General features: G+C 31.3%; 1 protein-coding gene across 2 annotated transcripts in view; it reads left to right on the top strand.

The window, feature by feature from the left end:
• The window catches only part of CNTNAP4 (contactin associated protein family member 4), a 218,221-nt gene that overhangs the window by 4,075 nt on the left and 196,365 nt on the right, over positions 1 to 17,781 (top strand). For both annotated transcript variants that reach the window (XM_068667353.1, XM_068667352.1), the window contains exon 2: positions 16,933 to 17,043. In XM_068667353.1, the coding sequence (XP_068523454.1) occupies positions 16,933 to 17,043 (111 nt within the window). The remainder of the gene's footprint in view (positions 1 to 16,932; positions 17,044 to 17,781) is intronic.

Genomic DNA, 17,781 nt, shown 5'->3' with positions numbered 1-17,781 from the left:
TGTGACTCCATGATTCTGTGATTCTGTCTATTCTTTCTAGCTTAATTATATTTTACAATAGTTAGAAGCAGATATTATGGAGTCATGGAACTTTGGACAGTTTATTGACTTCATTTATTTTGCATTGATAATGAGCTATCAAAAAAATTCTCAGCAGCTCTTTTTTTTACAGATTTCATCTCAGGTTTTCTGATTATGCAAGTGGTTTGTGGTACAGGTAACATTATCTCTGTCCTGTCCTCTGTCCACTTCAGAGAATTTTTAAGGTTAGAAAAGACCTCCAAGGTCATCCAGTCCAGCCATCACCCTTCTACCAATGTCACCCACTAAAAAATGTCCCTATGCACCATGTCCAACCTTTCCTTAAACAACCTCAGGGACGCTGACACCACCACCTCCCTGGGCTACCCATTTCAATGCCTGATTACTCTTTCATAAAATAAATTTCTTCTAATTTCCAACCTAAACCTCCCCATGCACAACTTGAGGCTATTCCCTCTAGTCCTGTTACTGGTTATCTGTGAGAAGAGGCTGACACCCAGCTTCCAACAACTTCCTTTCAGGTAGTTATGGAGAATGGTAAGGTCTCCCCTGAGCCTTCAGTTCTCCAGAGTAAATAATCCTAGTTCTCTCAGCCACTCCTCAGGAGACTTACATTTCAGGCCTTTCACCAGCTTCATAGCCCTTCTCTGGACACACATCAGGCCCTCAATGTCCTTCCTAAAGTGAGGGGCCCAAAACTGATCACAGTACTCAAGGTGTGGCTTCAACAGAGCAGAATACAAACACCTTCTTGATCCTGCTGGCTACATTATTCCTGGTGTTATCCAGGATGTCATTGGTCTTCTTGGCCACCTGGGCACACTGCTGGCTGATGTTTAGGCAAGCATCAACCAGCCCCCCAAATCCTTTTCCTCTGCACAGATTCCAAGCCACTCTGCCCTAATCCTTGTGTAGGGTGTTGTGACCAAAGTGCAGGACCTGGTTTTGTTGAACTTCATCCCATTGGCCTTTGGCCAATGACCCATTCTGTCCAGGACCTTTCTACCCTCCAGCAGATCAACACTTCCCCACAGCTTGGTATCATCTGCAAACTTACTTAGGGTGCACTTAATTCCATCATTTAAATCATCAATAAGGACATTAAAGAGGATGGCACCCCAGCACCAACCCTGGGGAGCACCACTCATGACCAATCTCCAGATGGATTTCACTCCATTCACCAGCTGATTTCACCAAGAACATTTCCAATGTTCATGACTCAGCAGTGTTTCTTGTAAAGTTGGCTTATGGAAGTTAATATTTTATGATATGTATGACAACAGCAAGTGTAATTGCACTTTGCAGAGATTGTTTTTTGACCATGTGGTACAACCTCACTAGTCCTTTTGTTTCAGAACCTCATCTGAATATTTCTGTACTTGATAGTGCCATAGTCAGGAAAAAAAAAAACACCTTTTCTCACTGTCACCCCCTGCCATCACATTAAGTTGCTGATATAATAGCAAGAAATACATAGTTATTAAAGCTAGGCACTCACTTAAAGAGAAAATTAATCTGGCAGGAGCATTCACTGGTATGACAAAATCAACTTTATTTTAATACTGGATAAATTGATTAAGAAATAATAAAAATAAGTGTTTTTTCTAGACACCATGTAATATTCATTCAATATGAGAGATCATTCAATATGTTTTCTTTAAAATGAATCACACATGTTTAAGTAGGACAGAAACATATGGTATAGATCAGAGTACAATTCTATTGATTTTGAAATGATATATGCAACTATGTATGGAAATGTGAGAAGACTGTGCTAAATAGATCAGTGTCCAGCAAGAGATTTCCTCTCCATCAGCACATAAAGACTGCTCATACTTAGAGGGAAGAAAGACTGAAGAAACTGGGGACAAGACAAAAACAAATTAATTCTGCCAGCCAGTATATACTTTAAGGAAAGAAGTACATAGTTATGCTATCTGCTGTACCATTGAGGTTGCACTGTTTGCTCAGAGATTAAGATTTTGTCATACTCAACCTAAAATTGTCTTCCTTTTTTTCTATCCTTGAGTAAACAAAAGATTAGAAGCTCATACATTTTTTTTGTTCTACTTAACATTGACTTATGCATAAAAAAAAAGTTGGTAACTTAGTTAACGAAGTCAGAACTCAGTAGGGTGAGCAGGGTTTCTCCTAAACTACATTTTTTTCTCCTTGAGTTGTCAGACTGCAATGTTAATTTTGTAAGTACATTGAAAAATAAATTATGTCTCAAAGGTCTTATTATTTTTTTAATGAATTTAAAGATGTGGTTCTGTATGAAGATTATTTTGGAGTGTTATTTTTATGTTATTTTAGCTCTATTACAACATTTAGGGACTTTAGTATTTTTCTGTCTTTCTTTGGTAGATATCATCATAGATTTGTCATATTGTTCTCAAGGAATAAGTGGAAAAGAATGATCCTTGCATATTACCTGGGTTTTTCATTGTTCCACATAGGTAGCCTGATTAGTTGATTTGTGTTATATACAAATAAATATGATAAAACCATCTGTATACAGCAGGAACTGGTCAGGCTGTTTATACATATGTCCATCTAACGTCCTACAATGGACAATAATTCTAATGCATTTTAAAAGTTTAAATAATTGTAGATGTAAGCTGTTGATTTGCATTAAAAGAATTGTTTTTTAAAATGTATTATAGACTTTCCATTTTACCTGATAAGAAAGTACATTTAGTACATTATCAGTACATTTAATTGTTTTATAGTATTGTTAGTTCAATAGACTTACAATATCCATCTGAGAACAGGTAATCAGCAATGTTTAATTTTGCTTTCTGTCCCATTACTGTATTTTTCCTTGTGGACGTGTAACGTAAACCTTTTTTTTTATTCAACTTTTTTTTTTTCCTTTCTTTATGATTTTTTTTTTTCCTTTCTCCTGATCCTCAGGGTACAAAATCATAATTTATTTTCTACTCTGTCTCTGTCTCTTTCTTCTCTGTCCAAGTTACTGAGGACTGTGGACAAGATGATATCTATTATTTCTGCCTACAATTAATGGCTTATATCTATATATCTTTGTGGCTTGGATTTGTAATTCTTAATACTTGAAGAATTCCTATCTTAATTTCCTGCAGTTTAATTCCCACTTACTTTGTATCTCCTGTTATCATTTTCCTGATAGCTGGTTTCCTTATATCATATAAGAAAAGTAACTCCTTTCCCAGCTACTCCAGAATGACTATCATTTTCCTATAGATAGATAGATAAAATCATCTTCTGATGTTCAATCTAAAAATTGCCTGTCATAAATAAACATAGACTTCTTCAACACAATCTACATTAGATCACCTTTGTTTCACATTATCTAATTATCAATGTACGTCCATTACCTTCAATATTCTTTCCTTTCAAAATTGTTCTAAAAATCTTATATATCAATGAAGTCAAATTTACAGATATTTTACTGCGTGGTTGGCACCCCCTCTAACTTCCCAGCCTTCTCCATTCTATATTTATACCAAACAGAATGTTTAATATACTTGCTAAACATAGTGTTATCTGTTAAATATCTGTTAAACACACCGATCTGCAGACGCATTGATATTAAAAGATAAACGTATACTCAAAAAAAAAAAAAAAGATAAACACATACTCAAAATTCATTCTTAAATTTCATCATAAAATATAAGTGGTACATTCTTATAAATGCTTATGTAACATAAACTTTGGAAATGTTTCTGGGATTATTGCTTCTAAAAACACTATGCATGCACTTTTTTTTTTTTAATATGTCTATTATGACAGAATAATGCCATTCTAATCTGCAATCACTTTTTTTTTTTTACCTCTTTTCTTAAGTTGCTTATATCAAGGGATATTCCTGAAGATAATAAAATATTTGAATTTAATGAAAAATACCACGTAAATGTGAAGATCTTCAACATATGATAATGAATGTAACACACCAGTGACTTTGGTCTAATCTTAAATGAGTTGTGCCTGTTATAAATACTTCAGCTGTATAGTCTATTTTTAAATATTTTATTTATTTATTATTTTATTAATTTATTTTATGTTATTTTATTTATTTATTTATTTATTTATTACTTTTACTTTATTTATTTATTTATTACTTTTACTTCTAGTAACAAAATTCTTTCTGAAAACCTGAGTAGTTTATTTTGGAATATATAACATGCACATTAATAAATATAAATAACTACAATAACAGCATGCAGATATTTCTTTCCATGAATCCAGTTAATAAAATAAAATACTAAAATACTGTTTGGACCAATTCAGATTTGAATCTATTCTTGAAATTTATAAACTTAAAAGAAAATGATTAAATTTTGCTATATTATAACACCGATATCTCATCATCTTTCCCAAAGTTTAGGATGTTTTTATTATGCAAATTTAGAATCATAGAATTGTAGAATATCACAAGTTGGAAGGGAACCATAAGATCATCAAGTCCAATTCCTGAAAGTTATTTAAATAACTTTATATAAATGATAATTTATAATAAGTTATTCTATAATAATAAATTATAATAAGTTATTTAAATAACTTTCAGCTAACAACTACATGAAACAACAATATGAACAGCATCTCTTTGAATTAAACAAATAAAAACAAGACAAAACAAACAAACAAACAAATAATTCCTGGTAGATTATAGTAATATGTGTCTTATCTGACACTCAATCTCATAAGGTTACCCTGAGATAATGTTTTCTCATTTCTTGTTATAGTCTTCTGAGCATACAAAGGATTTTCTCTGGCTGTTTTCTCTGGTTGACTTTTGTTTTTGTTTGTATGTTTGTTTACATAAAATAAAAGGTCCATAATTACCCAATGTCTTCCCAACCCTGAAAACGCCAAGGAAAAAAACAGCAAACAGAATACTACTGTATGATTTACTTGGGCTTCTGCCAATTTTCAGGCTATACGTTTCTGAGATCTATGTGAGGAGAAAAGATAATCTTTTCTATGTTAAAATGCTAAAACTCTCAAAAATAATTATGACCTGTTGTATGTTCAGTTTCAACACAGAGCACTAACTACTGACTGTTATAAAAAATATATATATTTGAAAAAAAAATAGAGAGAGATAAAAAATTATCTATCTACCTTTCACATATCTCTTAGAATCCTGTTTTTCACTTTTTCACACACACACATACACATATACACACACACACATTTCCTTAGCAGACTCACCATGAACTCTACTGTTAATGGAGAAGATTATCAGGTCTTTGAAATTAAAAGCAAAAACCTTATTTATAGTCAGTCTAAATTTCAACATTTTGGAAAGCTCTGTGTCCTGTAGCTCTTCCCCAACCTTGTTCCTTCCTACTAGTTATTAAGAAATTGTTGCTACATTCCTTCAGTTGCCACACACACTGACATTTTGTATGTCTGAAGATTAACACACTTTGTTTTGCAGTGGATAAAAAAAATCCCTTCCCTTCCCTTCCCTTCCCTTCCCTTCCCTTCCCTTCCCTTCCCTTCCCTTCCCTTCCCTTCCCTTCCCTTCCCTTCCCTTCCCTTCCCTTCCCTTCCCTTCCCTTCCCTTCCCTTCCCTTCCCTTCCCTTCCCTTCCCTTCCCTTCCCTTCCCTTCCCTTCCCTTCCCTTCCCTTCCCTTCCCTTCCCTTCCCTTCCCTTCCCTTCCCTTCCCTTCCCTTCCCTTCCCTTCCCTTCCCTTCCCTTCCCTTCCCTTCCCTTCCCTTCCCTTCCCTTCCCTTCCCTTCCCTTCCCTTCCCTTCCCTTCCCTTCCCTTCCCTTCCCTTCCCTTCCCTCTCACCTTGCCTTTTCTTTTTTTTTTTTTTTTTTTTATTTCTCTCATAATAACAACAGCAACCCCAAAACATGGAAGAAAATAAATAATACAAACAAAACTACTGATAGGTCTGACATAATCATATGTAAATGATTACACTCAATTTTTTCTGTAACAGGAACAGCTTGGGAAAGGCTGAGTGAATTATTTAACTCTTCTGAAAACTGAGAATCTGTGCATACAGAAGTCAATTATGCTTGGATTTGTTCCTGCCTGTAAATATGCTTGAGACTAATTAATGGAGCTAAAATCGGAGCTAGTTGGTTGAATTGAACTGCAAGTTTCCATAACAGGAAAAATTTTATATTAATTAACTAATTTAATTTCTGTCTGAAGAGGAACAAGAAGTAGAAAGTACAAACATTTACGAAGCTACATTTCTATGGATTTAATTCTTGTTGTGTAAGACTAAATGTATACATACTAACAGAAGAAATTTAGAGCTCCAGTGATAATAGGGTTTGTGACTATTTGCAGTGTATTGTGAGGATTCTCTTCTGCCTTGTAAGATAAGAGGACATCTGGTAGCCTTCCCCCCTCTTCCCCCTCCCTCCCCCCCCCCCCCCCCCGTATTTCTTAGAAGAAGAAACATTTCTGTTTCTTTTTTTGTTTGTTTTGATTTTTTTTTTCTTGAAAACAACAAGACAATTTTATTTTCTCACTTATAGAATTTATTTCTAATTAAACTCAGTAGGAAGCATCAGCCACAAAATAAATAAATAAATAAATAAATTAATTAATTAATAAACAAATCAAAATTTGTAGACTGACTCTGGAGATAGACAGGTTGGTACTTAAAACAAAAACAAACAAAAAAAAACAGTCCTCTTTGCAGAGATGACAGATACAGTTGGAACTTACAATTGTCCTTACTGTTCCGATGGAATTTTCCTGTTCTGTTTTAATTCCAATTACTATCAAAATAGATTTGGGGATAAATAAATAAATACACATACATATATTTACATAAAACCAGTATAAATATATGTATAATGATTCATTAATCTTTAGTTATTATGTAATCATTCATTATATGTATACATAATGTGTACATTATATACATATGTGCACATTATACACAACATATGTATATATGTTACATATATACACATATAATTATATATATTATATTATAATATATATGTATATATAATGATTACCTGAAATAAAATTAAATTACTAATACTATGTTTGTTGACGTGACATTTCAGGTAATTTCTTTCAGTCATAACATATTTGCTTTTTTTTTTTTTTCAATTTTTAAACTTATTTTATAGGGTTATCTTTAAGGATAACATTATGTCAATTACATTTTTGATATTAATTATTATTTTTTGAAAAAGAAATCATTTATAACATTTAAATTTAATAGTATTCAAGTTAAAATTCCCATTTACTGCTGGACAAAAAATATTTTAATGACATATATCATTGCATGTAATTATTACTTTAAGTTATAATGTAATATGAGTGCTCTTAGATATCCTACAGTCTTATTTTGTAGCAAAAGTGCATTTCCTATAATGTATTATATTCTTTATTCTAACCAAACATCACAAGAAATATAGTCTAATGAGAAAATCTACCTGGAGGGAAATAAATAATTAAATTAAAATATAAATATATATATATATGTTTGTTTATATATAAATAAAATAGAGCACATACTGTACTAAGATTTCTCCAACATTTATTGGACTTGATTTTTATCTCTAGACTTAACTTTTTATCTCACCTTTATCTACATTTTGATGCAAACAGATATGAGAGAAAGGTTTGCCCATATGTTTTGTAGTTGTAGTTATTGGAATTTAATATAAAATTAACTATTTTTCAGTGTACATTACTGTGAACCTGATTAATTGATATATGGAATCATTAATTCCAGTTAATTTAAAATATTATAAAAGTTCACTTTCACCTTCTTCTTGCCACTACCACACTTAGATACTTTCACATTTTCTGTATGTTTTTTAATTGCAGTAGTGCTTCTATTTTGGATAGTTTCTTGTTGAGAACTATAATGCTTCTTTATTCAAATGTTATTTTTATAGTCTGTTCAACATCTTACAACTGACAGAATCTTATGTATTTTGAAAATAATCCTTTTTATATACTAAGGAAACAACAAAACCAACAAAATATAAAAACTGTAATTCAACATAAGAAGGCCAGATAAACTGTGTGCCAACATCAAATCTGTTTTGTGTCTGAAAATTGAAATCATTCAAAATCAAGCATAGTTTTCTTCCTCACAAGTAACCATTGATCTTCATAATAAAAGATTTTAAATTTTGATCTTTATGAGAAGGGGAAATTGTTTTCAATGTTCATGTAGAATTATTAAAAAAGTACATTTTCAGATGAATTTGGATGAAAATGAATAAGAAGTGAAAGGAAGTTTTCTAAGTAGCCTAGTATCTACATTATCACTTGGCTTTCTACTAGATGTTTTACTAAAATTATTTTTGAATCTATTGCATCCATTTACCCTGTGGTAAACTGCATCAGGTACAAGTAACAAGCAACCATGCTATGTCACATATTTACTTAAACATATTAACACAAGCCAAGCTTGTCCTTCATATAAGAAGTATCTCTAATTATTTAGAGAAGTGATGTTGCCATCTTCAGAGGGACTTTATCATCACATATTATGTGGTATCTAATCTTATAGATATCACATAATAGATATAATCTTATTATATCTAATAATATCTAAATTAAAATGCCTGTGTGTTTTGTAAATACTGTATTGGATCACAGTTGTTTTTGAAGTGCGATCTTTACCTTGAAGAATTATGAAGCAATCAATAAAATCAAATTTCCTACATGTAGTTCTATCTAATGTTTCCAAAATTCTTGAGTGTTGTATGTTAATGCAATTACCTTTAAATGCTTGTTAATTGAGCATTACAAGATCTCAGCTTAATTTTATGAAATTAAATAATTTTTCTACTACTTTATTTTAGTTACTTTCAAAAGGAGTTTAAATATATTAATGTGAGGGATAAACTAGAAATACATTAATTAAATGCAGGACCTATCAAATGAAAAACACATTCAGAAATCTGTCTGTAAATGAACAGATAATTGAAACACAGATCTGATTTATTCCTGACAGGAGTCCAAACTGTTCTAATGACTGTTGTTTTTGTGTTGTTGTTGCTGGGTTTTGTTTGTTTGTCATGTTTTGTTTTGTTTTGTTTTCATCCAAATTATCATTTCTACTGAGGGAAACAGGAAACACTGTGATTCCTTATAGCAGTTCTTTCTTTCATAATTTAAAGCAGTCAGAAAGCCAAAGATTTAATCATTTGAAGATTCATTGTACTTTGGGGGAACATTGCACAATTCTGAGTTGTTTTAAATAGTCCCAAACTTTATCATTTCTAACCTTACATATCTGGTGTTTATGTTAAAGATCACATGGTTCTTGACAGCAAAAGTCCTTGCAGTCACTGAAAAACAGGAAAAAATAACATAAATAATAAAACAAAATAATGAAATGAAATGAAATGAAATGAAATGAAATGAAAATAAAATAAAATAAAATAAAATAAAATAAAATAAATAATAAAATAAAATAAAATAAAATAAAATAAAATAAAATAAAATAAAATAAAATAAAATAAAATAAAATAAAATAAAATAAAATAAAATAAAATAAAATAAAATAAAATAAAATAAAATAAAATAAAAGGCATTACTATTGGATTACTCCTATTATATTTAAGCAGAGTGGATGGAACTATGCAATTTTGCATCCTGAAGAAGCAGATTCTGGTTATTTCATTTTGCTAACAAGATTCTGTAAGAAGCAACATTGCTGAAAAGCATAGGTTCCATACTGCCGATGCCATATTGTGAACAAGAAAAAAAAAATTGCATACTTACCAAAATTTAGTGTCTGTGACATAATTTTTTAGTTTAAGTGAGGTAAATATTCAGAATATGATTATATAAACTTTTTGTGATTCCAGTTTAATTTTTTTTTTTCATAACATTATGCCCTTGTGTTTCTTAGGATAGAGTTCAAATGCAGGATAGAGTAAGACATGCAGGAAGGGGAAAATGAAGGGGCAGAGAGAGAAGTGGAAAAGGAAGGAGAAAAGGAAAGGGAAGGGGAAGAGGGAGGGGAAGGGGGAGGAGAAGTTAAAAGAGGAAAGGAATTCCATACTTTTTACAGGTAAAAAGTGGTTTTAGTGAATTTATAAGCTTAGTGGATTATGAAAGGGAATATATCTTCCTTTAGCCTTCTTCATGGGACATAGTTATGTTCCAAACCAGGAATAGGAATTTGCCAGATGCTAATTTTCCTATTGCTTTTACTTTTTACTCTTTTTATAATTTATCAATACCTTTTGGACTTCATACAGAATATTGATTTGTTTTATCTTAAATAGTAAATAATTGTTGAAGCATGTGTAGGAAAAGAAAAAGTTTCGATTAGTCATATCATAGAACGTTTTCTCTTGGTATACATGGAAAAAACCTTGCTGGCTCACAAGGGCTACTCATAGTTAATTTCATCAGAGTGCACTGTTTTCTGTATTTATTGGATGGTATGCAGTATATTTTAGAGTGTGCTGTGGGAATACTCTGTGAGTCACCTCAAATTCACTCACACCCCAAAGTGATTAATTGGATAATAAAATTTATATAGTTATTGTTTTATGTTCCTTAGTGAACTGATAAACTGTAAACATAGTGTGAAAAACATTTGTGTTAGCACACTCCACTGTGGAACAAAGAGATTGTTATTGTTTTTAATCTCTTTTGAAGTTGTTTAGTAGGTAATGAAGTTGAGGAGATAGTAGCAAGCCTAGAAAAATACTTCAATCACACTTCCTGTTCAGGGAAATGGAAGAAAGGATTATTTTACTTATGAAGAGTGAACAGAATGCATTGTGGGAGGAAATTTGAAGAGAATTGGCTGCAAGAGCTAATGAAGCACTTTATGGGGCTTCATTGCAAGCTCATTGACAGAGTTCTTTCTAGCTGCTGCTTTCTGTGACAAACAGTCCCAAATAGGAAAGCTTTGGAGCCATGTACAGAAACTGAACAGTAACCATATTTTATGAGGAGCCAACGACAAGGTAGTTGATTAAAAAAAATGAGTGACAAAGAGAAATCTTTCTGATGAATTTCTGTGACAGTAGATTGATTGACTGAGTTTTCACATTTTTTGCATGGATATATTTCCTCCCCAACCTTTTTTTTTTTAATTTTTAATTTTTATTTTTTTTTAATCTTCCATCTGAACTGAAAGGGAAGAATTAAAAATGATTTAAAGTAGCTGGATAAGAAGAAGATATCCTTCATCTATGGAGTAGTTTTGAACATTCTAATAGGCATGTTAAGTTCTGAAACATTCTTCCAAAGCATGCAAAATATAATAGTGTGTGACTCAAAACCAATGAAAAAGTAAAAAGTATATTCCAGCAACATGTAGTAATTCAGATGTCATTGTAGCATACAATAAGATACAATGAGGGCTGCAAATCTAAGCTTCAAATTTTAAGGAGTGTGAAACATTCCTGCTTGTACGTAAATATATATGTATTTAATTTCATTTTTACCCTTGTAGAACTTATTATAAATAAATACCAATATCCTATGATGATACTGTCTCTATTTAAAATTTACTATACTGAAAATACTTTTCCTTTGATGTATATATTTCTATATGTGACTATTTTCTTGTTGTTCTTCCTAAAATTTATTTGTAGGTTGTTGTATTTATTTAATGAGGTCAGATTTCATGATACATGTCAGTGAAAAAGATCATTTAATAAAGTTTATTTTACATGATGAAATCACATCTCAGTACCTCCTTAATTTTCAAGAAATATTATTATTATTATAAATATAATATTAATAATATATGATATGATATGATATGATATGATATAATAGATGATGATGATGATGATGATGATGATGATGATGATGATGATGATGATAATGATAATAATAATAATAATAATAATAATAATAATAATAATAATAATAATAATAATAATAATAATAATAATAAAAGTACTGCTTAGTCCATGTATGTTTATGTATTTCAAACCACTCAGAGTATCAGTTTATTCATTGCTGACATCCACAAATTATAAAGTGCTTAATAAACCTGTCACAGAATAGAAATGTTGTTTAGACTGTAATTGAGAGTGACAGTATTTCATAACATAAACATAACTAATAAAGATTTGAATATTATATATAAAGAAATAGTAGTCTAATTGTAAATGGGTTTGAGTATACTACAGAACTTCAGGCTTCACATCAGTGTTCAGATCAATTGAGCTTAACACTTTCATTGATACTCAAGGAGCAAATGATACATTAATTTGAAATCTATCATAGAATCACAGAATGATAGAATCATAGAAAAGTTGGAAAGGAATTCTAAGATCATCAAGTTTAACTGTTAACCTAGTACTGCAAAGTCAACCACTAAACCGTGTCTGGCAGCACCACATCTACATATCTTTCAAATGCCTCCAGAAACAGTGACTCAACCACTTCCTTGGGCAGCCTGTTCCAACACTTCACAACATTTTCAGTGATTTTGTTTGTTTGTTTGTTTGTTTGTTTTTGTTTTGCTAATAGGCAATGTAAACCTTCCCTGGCACAACTTGAGGATATTTCCTCTTGTCTTATTACTACCCAACTACTACCTCCTCTGAGGTAGTTGTAGAGGTATCCCCTGAGACTTCTTTTCTGTAGGTTAAATGAAACCAATTCCCTCAATCTCTCCTCATAAGACTTCCTCTTTAGGCACTTCACCAATTTCACTGCCCTTCTTTGGACACACTCCAGCACCTTGATGTCCTTGTAGTGAGAGGCACAAAACCGAACACAGTATTTGAGGTGTGACCTCACCAGAGCCTTGTGACTGGCCTCCAACTGGATTCAACTTCATTCACCACAACTCTTTGGCCTAGCCAGCCAGTCAGTTTTACCTGGCACAGGTAAAGCACAGAGAAGCACACCATGAGCAGCCAGTTTCTCCAGAAGAATGCTGTGGGAAATGGTGTCAAAAGCTTTTCTGATTCTAGCAAGACAACATCCATGGCCTTTCCCTCATCCACTAAATGTGCCACCTTCTCATAGAAGGAGATCAAGTTATCCAAGTAGGACTGCCTTTCATGCCATACTAAATCCAAATACATCTCAGTATAGGAAAATAACAGAACAAACGAAATAGCAAGTAGAAACCTGGAATCAATTGCTTTCTATGCTCAACAATGAACTCTAGTACTGGTTTCTCTTCCAGTAGTGTATCTTCAAGAAAAATATTCAAAGCTTTGCAGAGTTAAAAGTAAGCCTGCAAAGTGGTGTAATGGTTGGAAAATGAGTCTCAGAGAATAAGACCAAAGGAATCTGACTTATTAAAGAATTGTAGAGGTGACTTGATCACTACGTGTATAAACATGCTCTTGAAAAACTGATAGTGATGACAGACTTTTCTTTCATGTGGAGAAAAGATAACAAGATCCAAAGGCTTACATCTGAAGTTAGGCTTAAGATCTTATCTTGGAAATCTTATACTTGAAATAAGATATTATTTCCTAATATTAATAATAAATAAATGTATAAAATTAGGAAAAAATAATTTAAATCTTAGTAATAATAATAATAAAATAATAAATATATACATAATATATACAATTATATATATTTAATATATATTATATATAATAAATAATATATATTATATAATTTATGATATATAATATATAAATTATAATAATTTAAAATCTAGTCTGGGTAAATATATGAATGATAAGTTCCCATTCTGTTTCTTTGACAAATTTTATAGTATAATTTAAATGAACTCTACTCGATATTGATCCTTTTAATCCTGAAATTAATAAGTGTATGCACTCTCTCATTTTATCTCCTACTTATTATTAGTTTATTTTTAATTAATTTATTTATTTACTTATATACAGGACTATTATTTTATAAGGATTTTATATGTACTGCATTTAGAGAACTTGAATTTCATTGCTTGTACCAGGTGCTTCCAGGCAGAGCAGGGTATATGGAGGTGATGGTCAAGGCCGGAGCACTAGTTACTTCCCTGTCTTTCACTTCAGTGGAAGTTGCTCATGCCTCATTTTTAATCTCCGCCTTGGAGATTCTCTCTCTCTTTCTTTTTTTTTTTTTATTTTTTTTTTCATCCAAATTAATTGTTCTTATATTTTATCACTGTGATACCTCCCAGAAGGGCTTTGATGTTTTTGTTGTTTCTTCTGAAGCCTACTATTTGGGAATGGAAGGCAAGTGCTTTTGTGGTTGTAAAGATAATAAAAGTTGCTAAACGGTCTCATAATCTCATTAAACAGTTGTAATTGATATTGTCAGAGATATTTTTAAAATTACCTTACCTTTAGCTGAGATACAATCACCAGCAAGAATTATCTTGAATCCAGTGTGATGCAGAATGACCTAGATATATTTCTCTCCTAATCAATAATTACACTTTCAGTACCTGTGTAAAATAAATAAAATAAAAAATACATACTATTGTCTTGCAAGGAAATATTTTGCATGCAATGATATGCCATATAATGATAAAAGCTAAAAAAATGTAATTGATAAACTATTCTGAATTTAAAATAGGAAAAATAATGTGTGGAGGTGGTTGGGAGTAACTGAAAATCAGGGAAGATTGGATATTCTATGATTTTATGATTTAATAACCAAATGAAAGTATGTATGAAACATGTATTTGATGGAAAACGACATTTCATGTTGTTATAAAATTAATTTTCAGAAACAGCACACCTATGTGGGAAAAAAAAAAATCAATATTGATAATAAAAATTGCTTACTCTCCAACAGTACTAAATATTTGAATTTTAAATTATAAGCATTTTTCTTTCAGATCCTTTATTATATATCAGTTTTGCTTTATTCTCCCTACAAATCTTCCATTTTATTGCAACAAAAAAAAAAAAAAAGTTTTTTATTCTTTTATTAATTCCATTAATCTTTAACTGTTTTTCACAGAATATTACAGAATGGTGTATGTTATCCTTAAGTATATGTATACATATGTATATGTATATAATTTATAGTGTATACTATTGTTTTATAACTTATATTATTGCCTATGTTACACTGAATTACATTTTTTACTTGTAAACACCTACTTATTAACACTGTTGAAACATATTAATGTTAAGATACATATTATATTACTTGTTTTTAATATTAAAAAGCTTTATTACTCTGTGTTGCCAGGATCTCTGACAAAACTTCTTAGCAATAAACATACAAACAAACAAAAACACAATGGTGAAAGATCTTAAGTTGTGCTAGGGGAGGTTTAGGCTAGAAAATAAGAGACATTTATTCTCAGAAACAGTAGTAAAACATTGCAATGAGTTGCAAAGGGAAGTGGTGACATCATCATCCCTGCGGGTGTTCTAGTAAAGGTTGGACATGACGCTTAAGGACATGGTTTAGTGGGTGACACCGTTAGGATGGTAGTTTTTAGTAGGTGATGGTTGGACTAGATGTTCCTGAAGGTCTTTTTCAACCTTAATGATTCTATGATTCTATGATTCCAATAGTAGGAATGTTAAGTATAAAATATAAAACTGAGCTAAAATAAAATAAAATAAAATAAAATAAAATAAAATAAAATAAAATAAAATAAAATAAAATAAAATAAAATAAAATAAAATAAAATAAAATAAAAATATCCATAAGATCCCCTCTTTCATAGATTGCTGATGCTTTATAATGTCATAATGTTATAAGGAAACTACTAGCTCTTCCCCTTCCCTTCCCTTCCCTTCCCTTCCCTTCCCTTCCCTTCCCTTCCCTTCCCTTCCCTTCCCTTCCCTTCCCTTCCCTTCCCTTCCCTTCCCTTCCCTTCCCTTCCCTTCCCTTCCCTTCCCTTCCCTTCCCTTCCCTTCCCTTCCCTTCCCTTCCCTTCCCTTCCCTTCCCTTCCCTTCCCTTCCCTTCCCTTCCCTTCCCTTCCCTTCCCTTCCCTTCCCTTCCCTTCCCTTCCCTTCCCTTCCCTTCCCTTCCCTTCCCTTCCCTTCCCTTCCCTTCCCTTCCCTTCCCTTCCCTTCCCTTCCCTTCCCTTCCCTAGAAACAGTTTTGCTTAGAGAACCAAATGAGTCAAGATGAAAAATGATAGGTATTTGAAAGTGATTACAATAATAGTAATTAATAATATTAATAATAACAATAACAATGACAACAACGACAATAATATATAATAATCCCCTGGATACATTTATTTAAGAGTATTGCTGCTAATTAGAAATATTGATAATTAATCAGCAGAAACATTTAATTATGCAAGTCAGGAAAAGATTCACATTTGTGATTTTGACAGTGGGAACCTGGTAGACAAAAAGAAGGCTTTGTAGAAGAACTCACCTGTGAGTTTTCACTTATCAGTTACATCCAGAGAATGTTTGTCCTGAAAACAACCATTTCATAAAGACTAATAATTTACATAATTTCCCCACATTTTCTAATAAACAGATGCCAGCACAGTATAGAAATAGAAAGGCTTGCTTACATATCTAGTGTTTTAAAGTTTGTCTTTGTTCAGATAAAATTATAAAATATATTGATTCTCAATTTACATTTTGCAAATTTAAATGGAGAATGGATGTATGCCCTAGACAGTAATTGAGCTGGAGAGGTATTTAACATCCAAAGTATCAATTAACATTTGCTTGTTTGTGCACCGTTGATTGTGAACTACAGTTAAGGTGTAGTGTTTTTTGTTTGTTTGTTTGTTTTGTTTTGTTTTGTTTTTCCAGAGAACTCAGGTTTCGTTTTGTCTGGTGTTAGGACCTTCATGTTAACAACTGTGTGTTAATGATTTTGTGCCACATCTTTTTCAAATGTATAACATCAACAAAGCAAAAGATTTTCCAGTTTGTCATTCTAAGAAGTATTAAAATGAGTGTTTTTTTTTTTAATTTATTTTTATTACTATTATTTTATTTTAAAAGAAATAAACATCTTGTGCTAAAGTTATGTTCACTTCACTAACCTAAACTTGATATTTTTCACTGACAGATAATTGTGATGATCAGTTGGTGTCTGGTTTGCCTCAGTCATCATTCAGCAGTTCATCAGAGCTGTCTAGCAGTCACAGCCCTGGATTTGCAAGGCTCAATCGAAGAGAGGGTGAGTGTGCTTAATTGGTTGATTGATTTTTTTTTTATTATTTTTTAATAAAATAAAATAAAATAAATAAAATACAGTATTTTCTTACCTGTCCACAAAGTTGAAATGATGCTTTGTGAGTGTGTTTGGGGATACTGAGGCAGGAGAGACTTAAATTTGTTATTTTAAGGAGAGAGGAAAGGTAAAACAGCTAATCTCAAATAACTCACTACATTTAGTTTTCTTTGTGGCAAAATTTTGTAAAGATTTTACTAATTTTCATGTAGGGGATTCTTCCTGAATGAATCTGAAATCTTCATGTGATTTTCCAGCATTAAACGTAGACAGCTTTGGACATATATTTGTGCCTATTCCAAAAACATCTTTTAAAATTATTTTTTTTTTTCTAAGTAAAACAAAACAAAACAAAACAAAACAAAACAAAACAAAACAAAATAAAATAAAATAAAATAAAATAAATAAATAAATCTATTTTCTCATAGAGGCGAAATACAGGATATGCAAAGATACGAGTGTCATTTAATGTCTTTATGTAAGGAATTAGAGATAAATGCATATTCCAGCTGGAAAGACAGGGTCAGATATTTAGAAAATAGGTTTTAGAAAATGTTTGATACTTTTCCTGGAAATTTAAGATCCTAGTTATTGTAATTTTTTATTTTTATTTTTTTTCACTGAATATAATATTATATTGTTCACTGAGAAAGTGGAAAAATATGTAACTATCATATGGTCCAA

This window comes from Anas acuta, chromosome Z (assembly GCF_963932015.1).
Source record: "Anas acuta chromosome Z, bAnaAcu1.1, whole genome shotgun sequence".
In the NCBI taxonomy this organism is placed as follows: domain Eukaryota; kingdom Metazoa; phylum Chordata; class Aves; order Anseriformes; family Anatidae; genus Anas; species Anas acuta.
Note: the sequence above shows the minus strand (reverse complement) of the source record. Positions and strands in the feature narration are given on the sequence as shown.